The sequence below is a fragment of the Annulohypoxylon maeteangense genome (assembly GCF_022496945.1).
Source record: "Annulohypoxylon maeteangense strain CBS 123835 unplaced genomic scaffold GGS22scaffold_1, whole genome shotgun sequence".
Classification (NCBI taxonomy): Eukaryota; Fungi; Ascomycota; class Sordariomycetes; order Xylariales; family Hypoxylaceae; genus Annulohypoxylon; species Annulohypoxylon maeteangense.
Window position 1 is genome coordinate 301,745 of NW_025953248.1, and position 25,910 is coordinate 327,654.

The 25,910-nt window shown below is 17.2% G+C and overlaps 1 protein-coding gene across 1 annotated transcript; it reads right to left on the reverse strand.

Moving 5' to 3' along the window:
• Nucleotides 1-281: 281 nt before the first annotated feature.
• On the reverse strand, nt 282-1,874 carry GGS22DRAFT_182911 (uncharacterized protein; the record flags this gene model as incomplete). The annotated part of the gene is made up of 3 exons (XM_047964023.1): nt 282-883; nt 942-1,675; nt 1,738-1,874. 3 exons carry the CDS (start codon nt 1,872-1,874, stop codon nt 282-284), a joined length of 1,473 nt encoding a protein of 490 aa, XP_047823402.1.
• Between the last annotated feature and the right edge of the window lie 24,036 nt (nt 1,875-25,910).

Consider the following 25,910-nt stretch of genomic DNA (forward strand, 5'->3'; position numbering starts at 1 on the left):
TAAGTCAAAACTTATAATGTTATGTATAAAGCCCAATCACATAGAGTGTCAGCAATTTATGCTTTTCGTATCAGAGTATCTGAAAACTTCGCATTGTGGAAGCCTATAGTTAGGAAAATATTTCCCCAAGTCCTCATACGCCGACATTGCGTATAAGGAAGCATATGATTCTTATGAGCTAAGTACAATATTGCCTGTTGTGGCAGGTTTCTTATGATAGCCAATATCTCAGAAATTATGGCTAGAGTAGCGTCATCGTAGACCTAAACTCAGATTCTCCATTATATTCCTGACTCAGCCTTGACCCTCGTGGACCATGTGCAGTTGGTACAAACCCCCTTCTGGCGTCCCCACTCCGCGCGCCTGAATGTATCATGCTGTAGAACTGCATCTACGGCGACCTTTACCATCTCTTCTCCAGATGGCATGGTGTTCGAGGAATGCCACTCCAACTTGCTTCGGTCCCAGAAAATGTACCCCCACTTAGTCATGCAAGACTCGCATGAAAACTGCTGGAAATATCCAGACCTGAAAATTCGGTGGTAGATTCGGTTCTCGAGTAGCGTGTGTATCCAGGAGTCTCGGGGGCCGATGTCCTCGTCGTCGTAAAAGTTGAGGAGATACGTGGCATCTAGGCTGACTTCGTCCACAACCTCGTCTCTGTCTAACCAATACTCGTCCATGCCCCGCATCGTGATTTCGCCTCTAGGGGGAAGGGTGTTGAAGATGCGATTATCAAGGAAGTCCTTTATCTGAGTCTCGACACGACCAGCGTTGTCCGTCCTGAGCTCCCATAGACCCGGTACCCCCTTGTCAATCACGAACTGCGCTTGTATAAATCCCTCTGTAAGGCTCATGGTATAACCGCCCTGCTGTGCGACACCTAGAATATTGTTAGCATAGTCTTTCATGTAGTATTGATGGTTAAATATTGAACTTACGGTGATCAACCCAGTCCTCCAACATTTGTTGCACACATCGGACTTGCTGTTGTTCCCAAGGGGAGAACTTTTCCCAGAAGTTGTGCCATATTGCATACTGTGGATTGGAGGGCTCAAGAAACTCCACGTAAGGGAGGACGACGCTTGCCACATCGAATATGTATAACGCTTTGATGAAGCGACGCAACTCTCCGGGTGACACTTGCGTTACATGGTGGGGAGCTGTTGGGTCTCCGTTGCTCAACGGGCGTGTTGGTAAGGGGCCCTTGTTAACAGCATTTTCTGCCAGGGTTGAAGCGAAGTAGCGGATTTTGTCGTGGAAAGAGATGATCGTGCGGGCGACTCCTAGCGAGAATTGGAAATTGCCATAAAACGAATGCGGGTTTATGATATCGAAGACCCTGTCGTCGTTTAAGCCGCGAATCAAGAAAGTTTCGGTGAATATGTTCTTTCCGCTGGTACGTCGTTCGCCTGCTTCACCACGAGCGGCCGGGTATCCGAACTTGTCTATCCAATAACGCCCCGCAGCAAGACATCTTAGATCAGGGCTGATATCTCGACAGACTATGTGTCTGCCGATCCGGGCCTCATTGAGCCTCACAAAGCGATACATGATCGGACCCGTGAAGGCAACGTTGAAAGCGGATTGAGGATCGCAGAAGTTGAGGATCATGAGCTTAATCTCGGGAGGTAAGAGCTCCAAAGGGCTGAGGCAATCAAAGCGAATCATGTTGCTACTTATAGTTAGTAAATCTTAAAGCAATAGTCAAGATGACTTAGGATAAGTTTATCTTACCGATGCTCTGAGATCCAACCCGCCATTGAGGAACCCATGTTCGCGACCCACGGCTTCTCCATCGCGACGAGGATATCTCTCTCTGGACGCCGTAGTTCCGGCCAGAAAAATAAATCCAATTCGTGTTGTTGCTGCATATTTAATAGATAGGTCGGGGAAAGTACCTAGGTATGGATGAGATGTAAAAAGTATCGTCGAAGTAGAGCGGCGTTCTGAAGAGCGACGATAATTTGCAGAAGTGTAAACCGGTTGACAAGGAAGGAAACGGAACTGGATAGTTGTCCCTTTTGACTATATGCCAAAGCGTTCTTGAGAGTATGTGATTGCTTTTAGTAAGGCCAAGATGTTGTTAGGTGAAGGGTAAGAAGTAAAACTTCCAAGGTTATGTTATCTTTCTTAGGGTTGAGGGTTGAGAACCAAGAGAAGATAGGTAAGTGGTGAGTAGAAAGAAAGGATTGAAAGGTGCATTTTCCCTGAGTATATATAGTATTTCCCACCTTGCGCATAGATCAAGTGCATCGAGAGATGCCAGCTGGTAGCACAGTCCATATAATAGATCAGAATGAAATACGCAAACCTATAAAAGCTTAAACCAGAATTCTAATTGGCTAGAATTGTGTGGTCTGTGCTCTTATACTTTGATCTCCGAATATAAAATGGAAAGAACGACCAGGTGAAATTATGGTGATCAATCATCCTCAAGTGCTTGGTATTTATCATTGATGTATATTCTAACTGTGTATGTATAATCTCACTATAGTAACTGTAAAAGGGCAGCACAGCCGTTTTGTAATCCGTGCACAGTGTGGGTAGGTATAAACGGCGGGCCAAATCCCTTAAACCGCCAAAGCATCAAAACGTTTCCGCATTTTAAGTTTTTCTTACGTAATCAAATCAACGAATTAATTCATTTTATTAAAAAAAATTTTATTTCAACTTAAAAAACAGTAAAAATTTAAGTATAAAACTTTTAAAAAAAGAAAAATTATAACAATTTTTACCGCCTTAATTTTAATTAATACGTATTCGATAAGATAATATTATTATCTAGCTTAAACTTTACTTTATTCTTTTTACCGTTCGAAATAAACAAGTGGTACTTTTTTATAACTAGGTTAATCGTTACCAACTCTAACAACACTATAATATTAACCTTATATTCATATTAATTATTATTATAAACGCTTTACTTATTTTTATAACCATAATTATCGGGGTTTTTTTTTACGTTAAATAATAAAAAAAAAAATAAATTTAATAAAATTTCTAATAAAATATTATATTTTTTAACATTTTTAATTACCTTAAATAAATCTTAAAAAAGCCCATTAAAAAAATTAAAATTATTCATTTATTTTTTAAGAAATTAATTTAATAATAAATTAACTAAAAATTATTTAATAAAGAATATAATTAATTAAATAAGCTTTTTATTTATATTACTATTTTTATTTAAACTTAATATATCGGGTTTAATAAAATTATTTTTTAAAATTATTATTTTACGATTATTTTTAATATTAATATATTAATTTTTATAATATAATATAATTAAAAATAATATAATATATAAAACGATAAAATACATTACTTTATTTAACGGTAAAATTTAAATTTCGTTTATTAAATAATTATTATTAATAATAACTTAATTAATATTATACGTACTTAAATATTAACTTACGTAATCTTTTTTAAATTATCGGCGATTTACCGAAGTATATTATTACTTAACGGGTTATAATTATTAAATATTAACTAATATAATATTTATTAATTATATAATTACTAACCCGAATTTATAAAAAAAAACAAAATCACATCATTTCTTTATAAAAATAAACTTGCGAAAAACATTTAATTAAAAAGTTAATAAAGTTTAAATAATAATTAAATAATAATTAAACAACGATTAAATAATAATTAAACAACGATTAAATAAAAATTAAATAAAAATTAAATAAAAACTAAACAAAAATTAAACAATAATTTTACTTATAAATTACCCGCTAATTTTTCTTCCAAAATAAACATTTTTAATAATAATAAATTAACTTTTTATGTTAATTACACTAAAATTAAAATATTTACATAAATTATACGTATTAACTTTAATATAAAAATCACATTAATGTCGCTAAATTTATTATTATTAATATATAAAATAAACATAATAAATTAATATATATAATAAATTTATTTTTAAATATAACGCTATATATAATACTAAAACTTAAATTTATTTCGATTATATATTTAATATTAATTAATTATCATTAAACGTTAAATAAATAATAAAATAAATAAATAATAATAAATATAAAAATTATATTTATATTTCATTATAATATTTCTTAATTAAAACGTAAAAGTTTAAAAAAACTATATATATACTTATGTTAATTTTTTTTATAAAAGTTATTTAAAAAATAATTGTTTTTTTTTAATTACTTAAGTTTTAAGCTTTCGTAATCGAACGCAATTTAAAGCCGGTAAAAAAACGCAATTTTTATTTTAATATATATATTAATAAAAATTAAAAAAATAATATCAATATTAATACTTAACGGTTTCTAATTAATTATATTTAAATTTAAAATAAATCTTATTAATAAATTAACATAATATAACCATTAATTAAATAATAATTAAACCTCGATCGAATAATAATTAAACCTTAATCGAATAATAATTAAACCTCGATTAAATAATAAATTTATAATACTTACCGTAAAACCACTTAAAAGTTAAGTATAAATTTTACGCGTTTAAAATTATATTTAATATTTTAATTTATTAATTTAAGTTTTATACATTAAATATCAAAATAAATATATTAAAAATCGCTTCCATTTTATAATATAAACGTAAATTATTTTATAATAAAATATAATATTAAAAAAAAAAATTTATAAGTTGTTTTTTTAATATCCCATTTATAATAAAATATATTATTACTTATATAAATAATACGTTTCGAATAAACCTAAATAATTAAACTATCTCGTTAAACTAAAATAAAATAAGCATTAATTAATCATCGTAAAGTTATTATTTAATCGTTATAAAGTCATTATTTAATTATTATTAAATCATTATTTAATTATTATTAAACCATTATTCATTTATTATATAACTATTAATACGCGTAATAATAATTTACTTTTAATAAATAGTTTTATTTTTAATACTTTTTTCATAATAATAAAATTATAAACTACTTAAAAAATGTTTAAAAATAAAGTTTTATATATTAATTATATAACGTATCACGTATATAATAATTAAATATTTTAACTTTTATTACGATTAATTCATACATATATAATAAACAAAAACTCCGTAACCACATTCGAACTTTTAATAGTTAATTACTTATAAAATATATTAAATTCTTCTTAATTAACAATTTTTTAATTAATGCGTTTATGTTTTAAGTTTTAATCTTTTATAATTAAAATAATTATTATTAAAATTAAAACTCTACTTTATTACACTAAATATCGTACTAATAAATTTAATTACTTTATAAAATATTATTAAAATAATAAATCTTTATATTATAAACATTATTATATTAAAAAAGTTTAATTTAAAATAAATAATACTATATTTTAAAACAATAAAATAAAACAATAATAAACCTTAATATTATTATTTTAAGGTTATAAAATATATATATATTAATATTAATTACATAAACATTCACCCGTATTCCCGAAAAGAATATTACGCTTTAATAAACAAAATAAGCAAAAATTACAATTTAACTCGAAATATACTATAATCAAGTTTAATTATAAATTTAAATATTAATAAAAACATTTTTTAAAAAGTTAAATTAAATAATAATTAAAAAAAAAATAATAAAAATAAAATTAATATATATATATAATTATCGAATACTTATTATTTAATGAAGTTTTAAACTTATATAATTAAATTATTATTAAATAATATCCATAAATCCCCATTAAAAGAAAAAAAAAAACTATAAATAATAAACCTTTAAAATATTAATATTTTATCGTAATTTAATTATATTTTAAAATCGATTAAAATTAATAATAAAGTAAAATTCCGGGAAAAAATGTTAAAACGGAAAAAGTCTTTTATAAATATTTATAATAAAGTATAAAATAGCTTATATTCGCCGTTAACGCTTTAAATATATTAAATTACGGTTAAAAGAAAAATTTTAATTAATCGAAACAAAATAAAAAAAATAAAATAATAAAATAATATTTTTAAAATAAAAAACGATATTATAATAAATTAAAAAATAAAATATTTAACTTATAATTACGTAATTAAAAAATATTATCATGATAATAAACCTAGTAAAATACACATTTTTTATTTTAAAAATATGTTTTATATATTTATAATTAAAAATCTCCGTTAATTAAAAAAATATTAATATAATACGAAATAATTTATTTAATTTAAGGAATTTTTATAATACTTATTTATAAAAAAATTATTATTAATAAGTAATTATATATTATTAAAATACATTTATAATAAACGTCCCTTAAATATAAATATATATAATTATATATTTTTCCATTTAAGCCCGCATCTTTCACTACGTTTTATTATTTAATTTATAATTAAAATTTTAATTCGCGTTAATCGCATTTTTTTTAATCGTTAATATTATTTTTTAATAATTTAATTATCTTTTAATTAACTTTAAAAATCGCATAATTTATAATAATATTAATTATAACATAAAATAAAATAACACGTGATTAATTAATTCTTAATTAAACCTTATAATAATCTTTAAATATAAAGCATTTAATAATTAAATATTATTAAAAGTTAAATTTAATAAAAAAAACATTTTTTTTTATTTATATTTATTTTAAAATAACTTAATTAAAATTAATATAATAAATATATAAAATAAATAACTATTATATTATACTAACTTTCTTTAAATATAAAACATATAATTTTAATGTTAATAATGCGTAATAATACCGGTCGTTTTTAACTATTTTCTTATTTAAGTTACTTACGTATTTAAATAACACGATAAATATATACTTAATTACTTTAAAATATTAAATCGTAATAAAATGTTTCGTTTTTTATAATATAAATTTTATATTATTATATTAATTAATCACTTATAAATAAATTTTATATAAAAGTTTAACATAATTTCTCACTTCGAATTAAATACTTTCCTTTAAATATCTACACGATTACTTTTATACATTTTTTATACTTTCATTTACTAATAATTAATAATTCATTATAATAATGCCTCACTTATAAAAGTCTATAAAAGCGCATTTAAAAATCTCATTATTTATATATAATACTTTTATAATGTAAAACTACCACGCTTTAATTTAATATAATAATTAAAATATAAATAAAAAATAATAAATTAAATAATAAATTTAAAAAACCGTAATAATTTAAGTTAATCCTAAAAATTAGTATAATAACTTCGTTAAATACACTTAACTATAATTTTATAACCTTTAAATTAATTTAATAAATATATATAAATAATAACTTTAAATAATAATTATAATTAAAACCAATTTCCTTATAATTTAATTAATGCATTTTTTTATTTAAAAAACCATAAAATTTCGAGTAATATTATTAAAAACCTTATATATTTAAAGTTCGTTTCTAACTTAATTCCGTTAAAAAATATATTCCCTTATCTTACCTTTACTTAATTTTCCACATATTCATTATTTTCCCCCTAATTTATATCGTTAATAATTTAAATTAAGTTAAAATAATTTATTTTATATTAAAATTCGAAGTATAAGTTTTAATATACCACTAAGCTTTAATAAAATAACAATAATTATTAACCATTTATATAAATAAATATATTATTTAATAACTTTAAAAAAACCGTAAAATTTTTTAAATTTAACCACGTTTTACTTTTAAAACATATAGCTCGCAAATTAAAAATTAAAACAATTAAATTACTATTTTTATAATAAAATATCTAATTATAATTTACCCATTTTAATTATTATAATTTATTAAATAAAAATATATAATTTAATAATAATTAATAAAAAAGCTTTACTTATTTTTTAACCCATTAAAACATATTTTTACTTTTTTACTTTTTTAAAACTAAAGAATTCTCGATCGTTAAATCTTTTATAATCGAGGGCTTTTTATACTCCTTAACTTAAAAGTTATTAAACTTATTATTACGGAATTCGTAGCGATATATTTCGATTAAAAAAACGTACATTTTATAAAATCTTAATAAAACTTTTAATAAAGATTTACACCTAAAAAATAATTATATACCGGCATTTTACTTCGAATTAAAACCTTAAAAACGCTTTATATAATAATAATAAACCATTTCGTTAAAAAACCCGTATATTTAAATAAATAAACCGGTAACGTAATAATTATCATTAATTAATTAATAAAAAAACAAGTTAATTAATCCGCCGTTTTTAATGTTAATAAAAACCGAATTACTTTAACTTAATAATATACGATTAACGCGTAATTAATAATTCTTCGACATTTTAATTACTTATTAAAACGTTTTATGCGTTATAACTTAAAAAATATATCGTTAATTAATTATATTTTTTATAATATAAAAATTAACGTATCGAATTATTTATAATCGGTTAAATAATTAAAAAATAATAAAGTTAAAAATAATAAAACCGTTTATTTATTTATATTTATTAATTATATAAAATTTATTATTTATTATTACATTTTTAAATTATAATATAAATAAATTATTTACATTAAAATTTAATTATAACTTTATTATTAAAATGTTATTAATATAAAGAAAAGGAAGTAAATGCGATATTTTTACCCGAATAAAAAAAATAAAACGAGGTAAAATATTAAAAATTAACGAATTCTTAATACTAAAAATTACTCGATCTAAAATAACTAATTTAATAGTTTTTTTAAATTTTTTAAAACTTGGCATTTACGGTTAAAACGAATTATTAATAATATTTAACGTTCGATTTAATAATTTAAACTTTAAAAACGAATTTAAAATAACTATAAGTTAAATACGATATATTTTACCGAAAATTAACCTTTTATTATTAACTGAAAGTTTCGACTTAAACCGTTTTTTAAAAATAAAATTTTCATAATATTTTATTAACGCTTTAAATTTAATTATAAAATTTTTTTATATTTACTTTTTATTTCTCGTATTATTAATATATTTCGTTATAATATTTATATCCCATTTCGAAGAATTTAAATCGTTAAAATCATTAATAAATTCGAAAAATAAATTAATTACTAAAATATCACGGTAAATTTCTTCGAATAACTCGGCCGCCGTTATAAAAAGCGAATAAAAGTCATTTTTTTTTAACTTTTAAATAACCGATTTAAAATTAATATAATTAATAAAATTAAAAAAGTAAAATTATAACGTTAATAAAATTTTTATTATAATATAAATAAAATATTAAATACGTATATAAAAAAAATGTAATTTATTATAAAAGATTAAAAAAAAAGAAAAAATCTCGCACATAAAATAACAAAAAAACTAATAAAATTATAAAAATAACTTTAACGTTTATTAATATAATATAATCGAAATATATTTTAACTTTTTATAAAGTAAATATAAAATAATATTAATAAAAAATATAATATTAAACATTTAAAACCACGTATTAAAATTATTTAAAAATATACATAAATTAAATAATTATATTAATTAAAATAAACATATAACTTTAATAATAAAACATATAAAAATTAATAAAAAGTTAATAAAATCGTCGGCTTTTTTTAAAAAAACTACGAAACTTATAAAAATTACCGTTACGCCGTTAAACGTTTTATCGGATAATTAATATAATAAAATAACTTTTAAAATCGTTATAACATTTATAAGTTACTTAATTAAAAATATAATTTTATTATTTTTAATAAAAACTTTATAATCTTTAATTATTAAAAATATTCTTTAATCGAAATTAATTTATAAAATCGAAATATCGTAAACGCTTAAAAATTCCTTAACCCAAAAATTTAATGGTAAAATTATTACATTAATTAAAAAATTTAAACCTAAATTCATTTTATTATTAACTTATTATAACTTAAATAATCCGGGGGAATTAAAAGAAAAATACATAATTCCCCACTTTTTCACGGTTTTAATTAATACGAAAAAATAAAAAGTATATATTTTTAACATTTTAAAAAACAGTAAAGTTAAAAACAAAATTAAACGAATAAAAATAAATCTTAATAAAATTTATAACGAATAAAATATTAAATAAATATTAAAACTTCCGAAAACTTTATACTAAATTAAAACGTTATTTTAAAATACTTTATAAACTTATAATTATTAAATTATTTATATCCTATACTTACTTTTTAAAAAACCGAAAACGTTTTTTAAAATAATTTAAAAACATAATATTAATTAAAAAAATACTTTAAATATATTTATGAAAATTACTTTTAATTACGTAAGAATAATAATGTTTTCGAAAAAACGCCTCCTAACGACTTAAAAACTTTTAAAAAAAAACTATTAATAATTCCCCGAAACTTTAATAAAAACTCCCCGGTTATATATTACATAAATTAATAAATTACCACTAAAACTAAATAACTTAAAACCACTTAAAAATAACCCCTTTAAAACAAAAAGAAATAAATTTAAATAAAACTTCATTATTAAACATTTTAAAAATAATATAAACGATTTTATTATAAAATATAATTATTTTCTAAACCTCAATCGTAACTTCGTCTTAATAATCGAACTTATTAAAATAATTCGATATTATTAAAAGTTATTTATAATATTAAATAAATAAATTAAAAATATTTAAAATAATATAATTAATAAATTATAACCAATAATATTATACGAATAATTTAAATAAAACGAATATTCCGCTTTAATTAATAAAGTAAATATAAAAATCGAAACTATAAAACTTAAAACTAAGGAAATTCAATAAACTTTAATTATTAAACGAAAAAAAAGTAATAAATTAACGAAATTAAATAAATTAAACAAAAAAAAATTATAATAATTTTATTAATTAAAAAATTAATATTATAACTTAATAATAACTTATAAAAGTTAAAAAGTTAAAAAATACATTAATATTTCTTATTTAAATAATATTTATTTAAAATATAATATAATTATATAATAACTTTACACTTAAAGTTTTTAATTTTTTAATTTAAAACATAAATTTTAAAATTATTATATATATTAAAAAAGTAAATATAAAATCATTATATAATTTTAAGATTTTTTTAATTTAAAATATCGTTAAATTAAAATAACTTTCTTTATAATTTAATTAATTTTAAATTAAATTTCATATATTTAATTTTAATTAATCGTAAATTATTTAATAAATATTTTACGTAAATTGTTTTAACGTAAAATATTTATTCGTAATGTTATTTAAGTTTAAAATAAAAGATATTATAAAAAAAAATAATACATTATTTTATAATTATTTTATATGTAAAATATTATACCTACATTAATTACATTAACTTATCGATAAAATTATATAATAATTTTTCGATTTAAAGTTTTTAAATCTTTTATAAAAGTATATAATAAATTTTAAATTTATTTAAATAATAAATTATAAAGCTTACTTAAATGTAGTTTATATTAATTAATTTAACTTCGAATAAGTTTTTTAATAAAATTTAATTCATTTTTATTTAACTAAGATTAATCGCCTTATAAAAAGTTAAAATTAAAATATATACTTTAATAAAAAAAAAAATTAATCTTAAAATAAAAAATAACATATAATTAAAATAAACTATAAAAATAAAAATATTATTACTTTAAAAATAATTATTTTATTTATATTAACCGCTTACGTAATAACCTATTTCCAACATATTTCACTTAATTATACATTATATTTATATATTATTTTAAAACATTAATTTTATTATTATTTATTTTATATATTATAACTTTTTATAATTAAAAAAATATAACTAAAACTTTTCTTATCGTTTATGCTATTTTTTATTAATATTATCCGTATAAAATTAATGTTTAAAATTAAAATATATTATTTTAAATATTTATAATTAACTTATTTAATATTATTTAATATATTAAATTTAAATGAATTATATTATTTATTAATATATTAAGTTTATTATATCGTTACAAATAATGTTTAAAAAAATAATAAAAAATTTAAAAAAAATAACGAAATAATTAATCTTTACTTATTTACGTCATTTTCGTTAAATAATCCATTATTATAAATTAAAATATTATTTATTAAAAAATATTATTTCCATATTTTTAAATATATTAATAATTAAATTATAATATATATTTATTTATTTATAATATATTAATTACATTAAATTAATAAACCTACCGTTTCCAATTTATTATAATTTCGATAATTAAAAATTTCCCTATAATTTACCGTTACTTTAAAAAAAACTACGAATTAACATTAACTCACTTATTAACTAAATTAACTTTCATTTTACATACGATTTAAACTTATAACCTTACTACATCACAATAAGCTTAACATCGCTTAAAAAATATTATATTATACTTTTAAGCATAAAACGATAATTAAAAACCAATAACATATATCGTTTTTTAAATACATAAAAAATTAAAACTACTTATAATGCCCTTAATAATAAAATATTTATTCGCAAAAACATTCACTTCTTTTAAAATTAAAACCATTTAACCATGTTACTTAAACTTAATTTAAACCTTAATACTCCCAAGTATTAATTAATTACTCACGTACTTCATCCGCTTAATAAATCCGCCGATTCTAATATAGAAATTCTCACTTTATATTAAAATATACCATACTTACCTTTTCGTAAAATTTTTATCGAGTTTTTTTTCGCTCGTTTTACTTAATTTATTTTTATTAATTTCGTAATCATGTTTTTTAATAACAATAACAACGAAGGAATATATTCCGTTAATTTTAAAACATCGAATAAGTAAATTATTAAATAATTACTTATATATAAAATACTATCATTATTTTCCAAAACGACCGGTACACGAAATAAAAAAAAAAGTTTTAACGAAATAATTTATAATATTTCCATAAATTTATTATATTCATTCCAAATAAGTTAAATAAAATTAATACTTAACGAATATAAACTTAATAATTAATGAAATAATTATTTTTTAAATAACGAATAACTTTATAAACAATTAAAATTATATTATAATAATAATAATAACGATAATATTAACGATAAAACTAAAAATAAAAACGAAAATAATAATAATATTAATAACATTAAAAATCGATTTTCTTTTTTAAATAATAATATAAAAAATAACGTATTTATACACCATAATAATACGCATAATAAATTTTTTTTTAAAATAAGTTTATTAAGTTAATTTTAACTTAATTATATATATCGACATTTTTCATTTATATTAAATAACGCACGTATTAAAAACATATTAACCGATTTTAAGTTATATTAAATTAATTAATATATTATAAATTTTTTATTAAATATTTAATTTAATATAATATTTTATAAATTAATAATTAATAAATAAGTAATGAAATTTTTAATTAAATATATATCGTTATATATTTTCATAATAAAAAATTAAAATTATTTTAAAAATTTATTCGTTAAATTAATAATTATTACGTAATTTTTTATATTTTTTTTATTATTTATACATTATTTTTTCCTTATTTTTTTATCTTTTTTATATAAATAATTAAAAAAATTTAATAATATTATATAATTTTAATTATTTAATAATATTATTTATTAATTAATAAATTTAATTTAAAAGTTTTCGCCTTTTTAAGTTTTCGCTTTATAACTTAAAAGCTTAATTATTTTAAATATAATTTAATTAATTTAAGTATAACGCGATACATTAAAAAGTTTAAAAACGGATTATTAAACTTTAATTAATTAAGAAATTTTCGATTACTATTTTTTTTAAAATAAGTTAATTAAGCTTCGCCACTAAATTTAATTAAAATTAATTTCTTTTTAAACCATATATAATACTTATTTAAATTAAGTTTAATTTTAACTAACCTGGCTTTTTTTATTAATTATTAAAATTAAGTTAATTAAAATAAACGATTTAATTAATAAAAAAAAAGCTTTTAAATTAATAAAAAGTTTTAATTAATTAAAAGATTAAAAAAAAATATATTAAATTTATATTTAAAAAAATAATTCGTAAGAAAATAATTATATTTTATTAATTAATAAAACGTATTATTTTATATTAAACACGTTATTCGTCACTTAAATAAAATTATAATAATTATAATTTTTTACTTAATTATTATATAAATTATAAAACTTTTCACTTTATTAAATCTTTATTCGTAAAATCTTTATTTATAAAGTTATTACGGTTTATTATATTCGTAATTAAACTTTTATTATTATTTTAATTTTCATACGACGAAGTTAATTTCGACTTAATTTCCACGTTTATTTTAATAAAATAAAGTTTCTAAAATTAATTAAAAATTTTATTACTATTATTATGTTCGCGTTTTAAACTTAACGGTTTAATTCGTTTTTTTAAAAGTTTATTATTTAAGTTATATTAATTATAAATATTATCGAACATTACGTCGTAAAATTTAAAATTAAAAAAACTAATAAAAACATCGTTATTATTATTATTATCGTCGTTATCGTTAACATTATTAACATTATTATTAAACCGAAAACGTTTTATGCTTTTTCGGTTCGCACGAGTCCCGGTCCGCGGTTTACTAAGAAAATCACCACGAAATTCTTATTTATACCACTTTAATTTATTAATACCATTATTATTAAAAAATAAAAATATAACAATTTAATAATTTACGTTATCAATATTAAAAAATAATATAATAACGTTATTAAAAAAAAACCATATAAAACGAACGAAAATATACTTAACGAAAACCTCGTAAAGAAAATTACACTTAACATTTTAAAATTAAACGATTATTTAAAAGTTACTTTCGTTCGATTTTCCCGGAAAACGAATTATATAAATTAATAATAAATATAATTCGGGTATTAATATTTAAAATTATTCGATTTAAAATAAAAACATTTAAAACTCCGCGGTTTAATAATAAAATTAACGATTAATTACTTATTAATTTTAATAACGGTTAACTCCTTATAATTTCATCGTTTAACGGCGAAAAATTTACTTAATAACTTTATTTCCGATAATTTAATAATAATCGAAAGTTTAATAACGGTTAATAGTTTAATAATAAAAAACCGAAATATTAAATTTTACGACGAAAATAATATTACTTTAATTAAAATTACGATATAAATCCGTATAAAAAAATATTAAATTAAAAATATCGTTAAATAAATCATTATATTATATATCGAAAAAAAAATATTCTTTTATAAAGTTAAAATTAAACTAAACCGTTACTATAAAAAAAATAATATAAATAAAATTAAACTTAATTAAAACGTTAATAATATAATAAAACTCGTTATAATAAAAAATAATAAAGAAATTTTTTTCGTCACTTTCGTCGTTATCAATATTCTCATCGTCATCGCTTTCTTCGTATTTAAACTTTATATTACGTTAAAATAACGGCATTTAATTAAGGAATATTTAATATTCGAAAAATAATATAATAAAATATAAATTTACATACATATAAGAAACTTATCTCGATTAAAAATAAACAAAAATACTCACTATTCGTATAACTTAAAACATAAAAATAATAACAATTTTCGCATAATATACCATTAAAAAATATATTAATAAAAATTAATTAAAAAAACTTAAATAAAAAAAATTCGTCCGTAACTTTAATTTTCTTTTTATTTAACGTTTAATAATTCCCAGCTATAATATAACAAGAATAATATACTATAAAATAATCGACGTTATTATTATTAAAAATATATAAATTAAATAATAGTTTAAACCTAAAATAACTTAAGTAATAAATATTAACACGTTTTAAAAAAACTTTACGTATTTTACCCTTAAAAAGTTTTATAATTTTATATTTACGTTTCGTTAACATAATTACGCTTCGTATATATATATATAATATTAAAATAATTAAAAAACTTAATAATTATTATAAAAGTTTAAGTTTATAATAATAAAATGCACGGAAAATAACGTTATTTTAATAAAATTTAAAAACATGTAAATATAAAACCGCATTAATTAAATTTAACGTAATTTAAATATTATTAAATAAACTAAAAAATATTATTTAATTACTTAAACGTTAAATACGTTTTTTTAAATAAGTAATTAAAAAAATAATTAATTAATTAACCACGGCACCGCGATAAACAAGTATAAAAATAATAACCACTTATTAATTAATATTAAAATATTAATATAATATAACTATTTCTTTTTTACTCGAATAATTTCCTTATTTTAAGTTTAATAATAAAATTATATATATAACGCATTAAATAAATATTAACATTTAACTTAAATTCAAGTTTTTTTACGTTAATTTAAACTTTAATTTTTATAAACATTTAAACGCTTATTTTTTCGAAAACTTAAACGAATTACCGGTTTATTAAAACTATATTCGTTAAAAACATTTATTAAAAATTAATTAACTTTCCGCTTTCGGGTATTAACTTTTATTAAACTTCGAAGTTTAAAATTAATTATAATTTCGTTTTTAACGTTATATATTATAATAAATTCGTCGTTAAATACCCGGCTCGTTATTTTATAACCATTTTATACGGTTAATTTTTAATAAACTCGTACCTTTTATATAATTAACCTTACATTAAATAATAAGTCGAATAAATTAAATAAGTCGAGTTTTATAAATAAAACGTTATATTATAATCGACGGGGAACTAAATTAATTAATTTTTACTTTATTACCGTTTCATCGCGTTATTATATACTTAATTAATTTACGATTAAATAAAACTCGTTTAAAAATCGGTTAATTTACCGTCCGTTTTACTTTTCGTAATTTTAATATCGCCGAAATATAATACTTTTATTCTTTCATTATTTTATTAAATTATAATTTATATATTAATTAACATTTAAATAAATTTTATTAAAAAAATAATTAACTTATTATTCGTTTTCTTATTTAAATCCTTAATGGTAAAGTTTTTAATTTAAAAAATTTTCCTCGCAATCTACCTTTAATTGTTCGTTAAAACGTTAATATAAATAAAATTAAAGAAAATTAACTCGGCGTGAATAATACGCGTTTCCAAGGGGTACTCGGTGGTAATACCTTTTTTAAAAATATTAATATATAAGTAGTATATAATAGTTTTTTAATATAATTATTATTCCTTTTTTATAACATAATACTTTCGTTTATAATTATAAATAATGTTATAATATTATATTCGATAAACTTTATCACCGTTATTTTCGAGCTTAATAATAACTTTAATTAAATATACTTTACAAATCATATCTTTTTTTTATAAAAAACATTTCATATAATAAATGAAAAAATAAAATACACATTTTCCATTAAAAAATTTTAAAAAAATATATTATTAAAACTTATATCCCGTTTAAGAATAATATTAATTCAATTAACTATTTTACATATATTAATTTTATTTTAAATAGGAATTTTATAAAATACTTACGTTATTTTTTTAAATAAACTAATATAAGAATCGAAAAACTTATAAAATCATTAATAAAATATTAATAAATATATGCCGTTACTTTTAAAACGATATCCCGTTTCATTTAATCCATTACAAAGATAATTAAATTTATCCTTTATTTATATTTTTTCTTAACTACATTAAACCTATTTTAAATATTATTAATTATAATATTATTAAACTTAAAAAAACACTCACTATCTTTAAACGAATTCAAATTATATTAATAATTACCATAATTAAAATTATCTAAACGTAAGTATTATCACTTTCCACTAATTATAATCTTCTTTCCTTATAAAAAATTAATAAACTTATAACGTTTACTCGCACTTACTAACTCGACTTTTATAATATAAATTATAATATTATTATTAATAATAAAATTCTTTTTAAAAGTAATTTTTTAATTTAAATTTATAAACTTTTTCATGGTAATTAATAAATAAAATAAAAAATTATAACTATAATATTACTTTTTATTAAATTCGAAGTTAATATTAAAAACATATTAATAATTAATCCTAAAAAACTTCGAATATTTACTAAATAATATATAAATAAAATCCTCCTTATATTAATTTTAATAACTTATAATTAACGTAATAAATTAAAAAAATAATTTAAATTAATATAAATAATAATAAGTAAAAATATAAAATAAACTTTAATCGCCGATATAAAAACGTGAAAATTTATAAAATAATTAATTACTAAAAACCTTATAATTAAATTAATATATAATTTAAACGATTTTATTATAATCGTTTACTTCTTTACATTATTTTTTTCTTAAATTAAATAATAACTTTATTTTACCTTACCGCCACTTTATTCCTTTTAAAATAAATCTATACGACACTACTTAAAATATAATTTATTATATAATATGTAATAAATTATAATATATATATTTATAAAAGCTTTTAATTTAACCTTATAATAATTACTTAAATATTTAAATACTTAAATATTTACCTAATATAATTTCGGCGTTAAAGTACTTAAATATATAAATATATATATATTTAAATAAATAAAATTTAACTTAATTATATAAATATTTAATTTTATAATATAAATTACACATTATTTTATATATTAATAATAAAATAACAACCGTTTTACTTATATGCTTATTAAAACGTATTTATTATATAATTAATATTACTATACAAATTAAAAATCGAAAAAAATATCTTATATACATATATTCGTAAATTATTTTAAAACGAAACTAATACTAAACTTTATCTTAAATCGCTTATTATTCGTTATTAACGAAAATCCCCACTCTTAAAATATAAAACCTTCCTTTAACCACTTAAAAACGGACTTAATGTCGTACCCGGTGTAATAATAAAAAATCTTAAAGTTAAAAACATTTTCCGTAATCTCGTTTACCTTTTTTAAACTATAAAACTTAGCTTTTTTTAATAAATATTTAAGAAATTTACGTTATATTTTAAAAAGTAAACGACAAAAATGTTTAACGTAATCCTTATTAAAAACTTAATATTCTTTTAAAAAATTAATAAACTACTTTAAGCATTTCGAAATCGTAATCCTACGGTAAAACTCAATAACTTTATTACACTAAAAGTTTAATAATAATCTTAAACGAATAAAATTATCGTAAATATTATTAATCGTATAAATCGAAAAAAAAACGTTTTCTAAAATACTTAATAAAATGGAAAATTTTTAAAAAATTCGTTTAAACTTTTATTAAACATTATTTATATATTCTAATTAATTTTAAAGATTTTAATTTTTTAACCACTTCTTAAATAATACTAAATTAACACGTTTAACGTATTTTTTTAAATTCTCGTTTAAATTTTTAACATCTTTAATTTATCGAAATATAAATATCGAAATAACGTAATAATCGTCGAATATGCTTTTAATAATTAACTTAACTCGTTTATTTATATATTTAATGTTTTTTACGTTTAAAGAAAATCTTTTTCGAAAAAAAAAAAAATTTAATAATAAAAAACATTTATTATTACTTATAATAATTATAAATTTCGAAAATAACGTTTAAAAATATTAAAAAAAGGTTAAATTAATTATTTAACCGTATTTTTATAATTTTCTTAAACATAAAATCGTTATTAAAAAAAATGTAAAAATAATATTTATTATTTTATAAATAAACTATCGTTTTTAATCAAAAATTAAAAAACATAACACGCTTATTTACTTACTTACTTACTTAAATACTTAAATACTTAAAATAACATTAATTAAAAATTAAATCATACTTAAATAAATAATATTATTTAATATTATTAATATAAAAAAAAATAAATATAAAAAGATATATTATTTATACTTTATATAATATTTAAGGTTTAATCGTAATTAAAATTAATTTAAATTTTATGGTTACACCCGAATAACATTTTCCCGTTTTATTAAATATAATATTTATTAAAACATATATAAATGTTTTACTTAATTAAGTTTATTTATATATTATAAGGTTAAAAAAGGTTAAATATACTAAATATAATTACAATAAATATTTCGACATTTCGAAAATTATAATTACTTTTAAAAATGACATTATTTATAATAATAATTAATTAAATTAATAATTATTAATTAATAATTACTTAAATATTACTTATATTTACCCTTAAAAATCATCTTTATAACTAAGACTTTTATAAAAGTTATAATCGTATAATTTTAAACGTTTTCGCATCGTATAATACCCTTTCTTAATAATTTAACCTTTAAAATTTAATAAATATTCGTTATATTTTAATGGGTTTATAAATAAATAAATTATTATTAAGCTTAAGTTTTAATCTAATTTAATATAATATTTAATAATTATTTATTTTTAATATAAATAAATATATTTAAATTCTTTATATTTTTATATTAAAAGTTTTAATCAAATCCTTAAATTTCATATAAAAGTTTTAATATTAATTTTTATCTTAATATAACATAATAATAAGTTAATTTAAACTTATATAAAAAGTAAATTACGTATTAATTTTTAAAATTAAATATTACTTAAAAGTAAATTTTTAAAAATTTTCGCGATAAACATAAATTAAATATTAATTAATTAACGTTTTAACGAAACCTAAAAACTTAAGATATTTAAAAAAATAATACAAATATTAATTATTTATAAAACGATTTATATAAATTATTTAAAATGGGTTTAATATACGAATAAATTTTAATACGAATTTAAAATAAATAATTTAATATTTAAATATTATTACGAACCTTATAACGACGATTTAAAGAATAAAAAGTTATTCGTTATAAGCGTATCGCGTATACCTCAAAAATAATATAATATATGTAATATTACTTCTTTACTTAAAATAATAAAAATTACGAGATTTTTATAAATTTAATATATCTTCATAATATTCATATATTTTATGTTACTTTAATTCGCCTTTAAGTCGAAAATAATATAAAAAAAAAAATTACTAATAAAAATAAATGGTAATATTTAATAAAAATATTAAAAAACTTCTTCGATAAATATTAACGTTATTTAAATACTTTAAATAATTACGATAAATAATATTTTTATTCATTTATTTATAAATAATTTACGTTTTCGTTTTTTAAAAAAATAATTTAAAATGTATATCGCCGGCGTTATTTAAAAGTTATATAATAACGTTTAAAAATTAATATATTTTTATTAAAACCACGGAAAAATATTATCTTTAATTTTAATTATATATAAAATATAAATGGTTATTTAAAACTTCGTTTTATCGGGATAAAAATCTACGGCGTTATTAACGTATATTTTCGTAAATTATTATAGTGTAAAATTTATAAAAGCATTTTATTTTTAAATGTCGTTATAATTATATACTTTAATACTATTATAACACTAAAGCTTCGTCCCTAATTTACTCGGTTTAACTATAATAACAAAACCTTTCTTTTAACTTTAACTTAATATAAATTAATAAACTTTACCTAACTTAAAGTATATAAACTTAATTTAAATAATAACCCCTTAAGAATTTATAAATAAAGTTATAAAATTAACGATTTTTATTATTAAGAATTAAGTAAAGGTTAAAAAATTAAGTAAATATAAAAAAAATTACGAAAAAGTGTAATAAATTATTAAATAATACGTATAAAAAGTCCTAAAGATTCGTGAACGTTCATTAATATAACTTAAAAATACTTTTTATAAATGTAAAAAGTTTATTTTTTCAATAAAAGCTAAATTATTAACTTAATTACTTTATATGTTATTTATATACTTATTATTACACGAAACATTAATAAATTTATAAAATAATAAAATAATTATTACATTAAATACCAACCCAAAAAAAATCATATAATATTTAACTATGTTAATTAATTATAATTAAATTTTAATAATTTCGATATATAAAATTAAAATATAAATATAAAAATAAATCTTAATATTATAACATTCGCGAATCGATTACTTAAATTATTAAGCGATTACGATTTTAATAATTTTTTAACCCTAAAAACATAATAATTATGCAATGAATAATTAAAATAAAATCCGCTCTTAAATATTAATAATCCGGCACGTTCGTACTATACTCGATACATAAAATTAAAAGAATTTCTTTAATAATATATAAAAAAAAAAAGAAAACCTAAATTAACTTTTAATAAAATACTTTAAAATAATATTAAATAATTTTAAAAAAAGTTACGGTAATACGAAAAAACATTAATTATTACGTAAAGAAAATAAAAAATAAAATAAAATAAAAAAAACTTTTAAAAAACGCAAGTTTATTAAAATATATTTAAAATACGTAAGTTTAAATTAATTTATTAATAAATTTCATTATTATCGATTAATACATGAAGATTTATATATATTATTTTTTTCATATTCGGTTTATTATAATAATATTTTTATTAACTTTTTACTTAATACTTAAATAAAGTTTTAATATTAAAAATAACTACATAATTATCGAAAATTAATATACCTTAATTAATAATTATTAACTTTTATTTTTAAACTTTAAATCCGATAATAAATTCGAATTAAATTAAACTTTATAATAATTATTAAAATTCGTTTAATTAAAAAGTTCCGTTAATTTTTAAATATAACCTTATAATATGTTTAAAAAAAAAACTAACTTAAAACTATCGTGGCATTATAAAAAAAAATTACTTAAAAAGCATATTATATAAATATTAACGCCGAGCTTTTATTAATATTTATTTAAAAATTATTAAACGAAAAAATATATTATTAACGAAATACGCCTTAATTAATCATTAATAATAATATAAACGAAAATAATTTTTCATTTTATTTAACTTTTAAACTTATTATCTTTATTATTTTTTTAAAACTTTTTCTTTAAAATTCATTTTTACCTCGATAAATAACTACTTAAATAATGTAACGAAATAAAATCCTAATATTAATAAAACTATATTTTAAGTAATAATGCCGTTTAAATTAAATAAAAAGTTTATATTATAAAAAATTATATTAATTATATAGTTTTAAACTAAATAATCAAATAAAAATATTTATAAATAATAATTTACTTAAAATCATAAAAAGTAAATAATTAATAACCGTAAGTTACTAATTAATATAAATCGTATAAAAACTAAATTACGTGACTTATTTATAACTATAAAGCCTTAACTTTATAATATTAAGTAAACTAAAAATGTTTTATTAAATGTAAAACTTAAATATTTTATAAAAATAATTAAAAATGTTTTATATATTATTAAAATCGAAAGTTATAAATTATATTAACTTTATTTTTATATAATATAAATAAATTAATCGTTTAAAATATATATTCTTATAAGCGTAAAATTTAAGTTACGTTAATATACTTTTTTAAACTTTAAATGATAAAATAACGGTTAAAACTTTAATTAACTTAATATTAATTTATTAGTTTATATTAATTATTAAAAAGCTTAATTTAGTTTAATTTTATTAAAATTATCGTAAGTTAAATTAATAAATTAATATAATTAATTAATTATAAACATAATTAAAGTATCGCCCCGTTATTAATATTTACTAATAAATTCAATAATAACATTAATAAAATAACGATATAATAAAAGTTATAACGAGTAATATATATAACGTTAATAAAAATATTTATTTAAAAACGATAAATATTACGACTACGCACTTAATTAAATATTTAAAATTAATTAAAATATACCATTATAATGGTTATAATTTTCTTATTATTTTAATATATATAATAACTAATGAAAACGTTTTTATTAATACTAAATATAATTAAAAAAAAAAGTATATTTATTTTATATGTTTTTAAATATAAACATTAAAATAAACTAAATTTTAAAGTTTCGAATAATAAATATAATCGTATATTTAATAATACTTATATTAAAATAAAACTTTTAAAAAAACTAATCTTTTCGTAAAAATTACTTTATATTAAACATTATATTCGTATCGTAATAATAAAAAGTTAAAATTATTATTATATTTAATTTTATTAACTTTATTAACCTTATAAACTCACATCGCGAAAACGTTTTTTTATTATATATTAAATATTTAATAAAAATAATACTTTAAATTATTAAATATATATTTACTTAAATAATAGCTTTTTATTTTTTTTCATTTTTATTTCCTAATATTTACATTTTTATGCAATTAAAATAAGTCCGTTTTATTAAAGCTTAAATTCCGTTAAAACGTAATTTTAAATTCGGATTAATATAATAATAACGCCATGGTCCCGGTTTTTTTTAATTAAATATTTTTATATTAAATAATTTTATTAAACTTTTATTAATTTTTAAAAATTTAATTTATTTTAATTAATTACGCTATGCGCCTTTTAATAAACCAGGTTATATTTCTTTAAAATTTTATTATAAAAAAGTATTTAAAAATATTTTCAATTTGTAAAGTATATCCTTAGTTTATGATTATTAAAGCGTATTAAATAATTCGCAAAAACCAAGCAATTTATTTTTATTACTACAATTCCATAAAAAAAGCTTTAAATTTAATGCAACCAATTTTATTAAAATCTTTAAATAAAAAATTATATTTAAATATAATAATTACATTATTTAGTTTATAAATAAAAAGTTATATCCGTATATAATTAAAAAATAATTAATAATCGTTAAGTAATAAAATATTCGAGTATATAATTAATTAATCTTATTATATTTATATATAATATAACGCTTTAACGAAACTTAAACTTTAATAAATTAAATTTTTATAAAATAATTATAATATTTACTTACTTATTAAAACGAAATAAATAAAATAAGTAATATTTCATTTATAAATTACATACATTAAATTAACACGTAGTTTTAAAATATTTAATAATATACTTAAAAATAACTTCATTAAATAAATTAAAAAAATAAATTTATATTCATTTTAATATATATTTATTAATTAATATTTAATAAAAACTTTTAATATACATTATAATTTATTTCACGAAAAAGTTCGATATATTAAAATTAATCTACTTAATATATTGTCTTAATATAATTAATATAATTAATTCGAACTTTAAAAGCCATTCGCTTATTCTTATATACCTAAATTACTTATTATATATACTTTTTATTTTCATTCTTAACTTATAACCACCTAACTAATAACTTATTATAATAATATTTTATTATTAATATTTACTAAAAAGTTAAATAAAAAAGGTATTATAAATAAAAAAAACATTATAAATAAAAAAAACATTATAAATAAAAGGGACATTATAAATAAAAAAAACATTATAAATAAAAAAAATATTATAAATAAAAAAAACATTATAAATAAAAAAGGTAAAAACGCATTAAAAATAAGCGAAGTTTCGGTTTTAAAAATAATTAAAGCTTAAAAATAAATATAATAAATAATATAACTTATATATTAGTAAAAATAAAATAAATAAAAAACTTTATTTATATATATATTATATTTTTTATAATAAGAATATTTAAAAACTCCTCGCGTAATAATATTATTATTTCTTAATTTTTAAGTTTCGTTTTATAATAAAAAATAAAAATAATTATTAATAATAAAAAAAGCAATTTATAAAAACATAAGCTTTTTTAATAATAATAATATTATATAACATCCTTAAATATTTATTATATAGGAATTAATGTTAAATATTATTAATATTAAAATATTTAAGTATTATTAAATGGTTATATATTATATTATTAAAAATATAATTAATTAAAAAAACATATTAATATATAAAAAAATCATATATAAGAATTAATATAATATTATCGAACATTTAAAACTTAATATAACTTTAACGTTTAATAAATAAATTATTATTAAATAAAAACGTAAAAACTTTTTCGAAAAAAGAAAAAAAAAACCATAAACTTTACGACTTTAAATGTTAAAATATTAAGTAGTTAAAAATTTACGTTTTATACTTAAAGAATATATATAT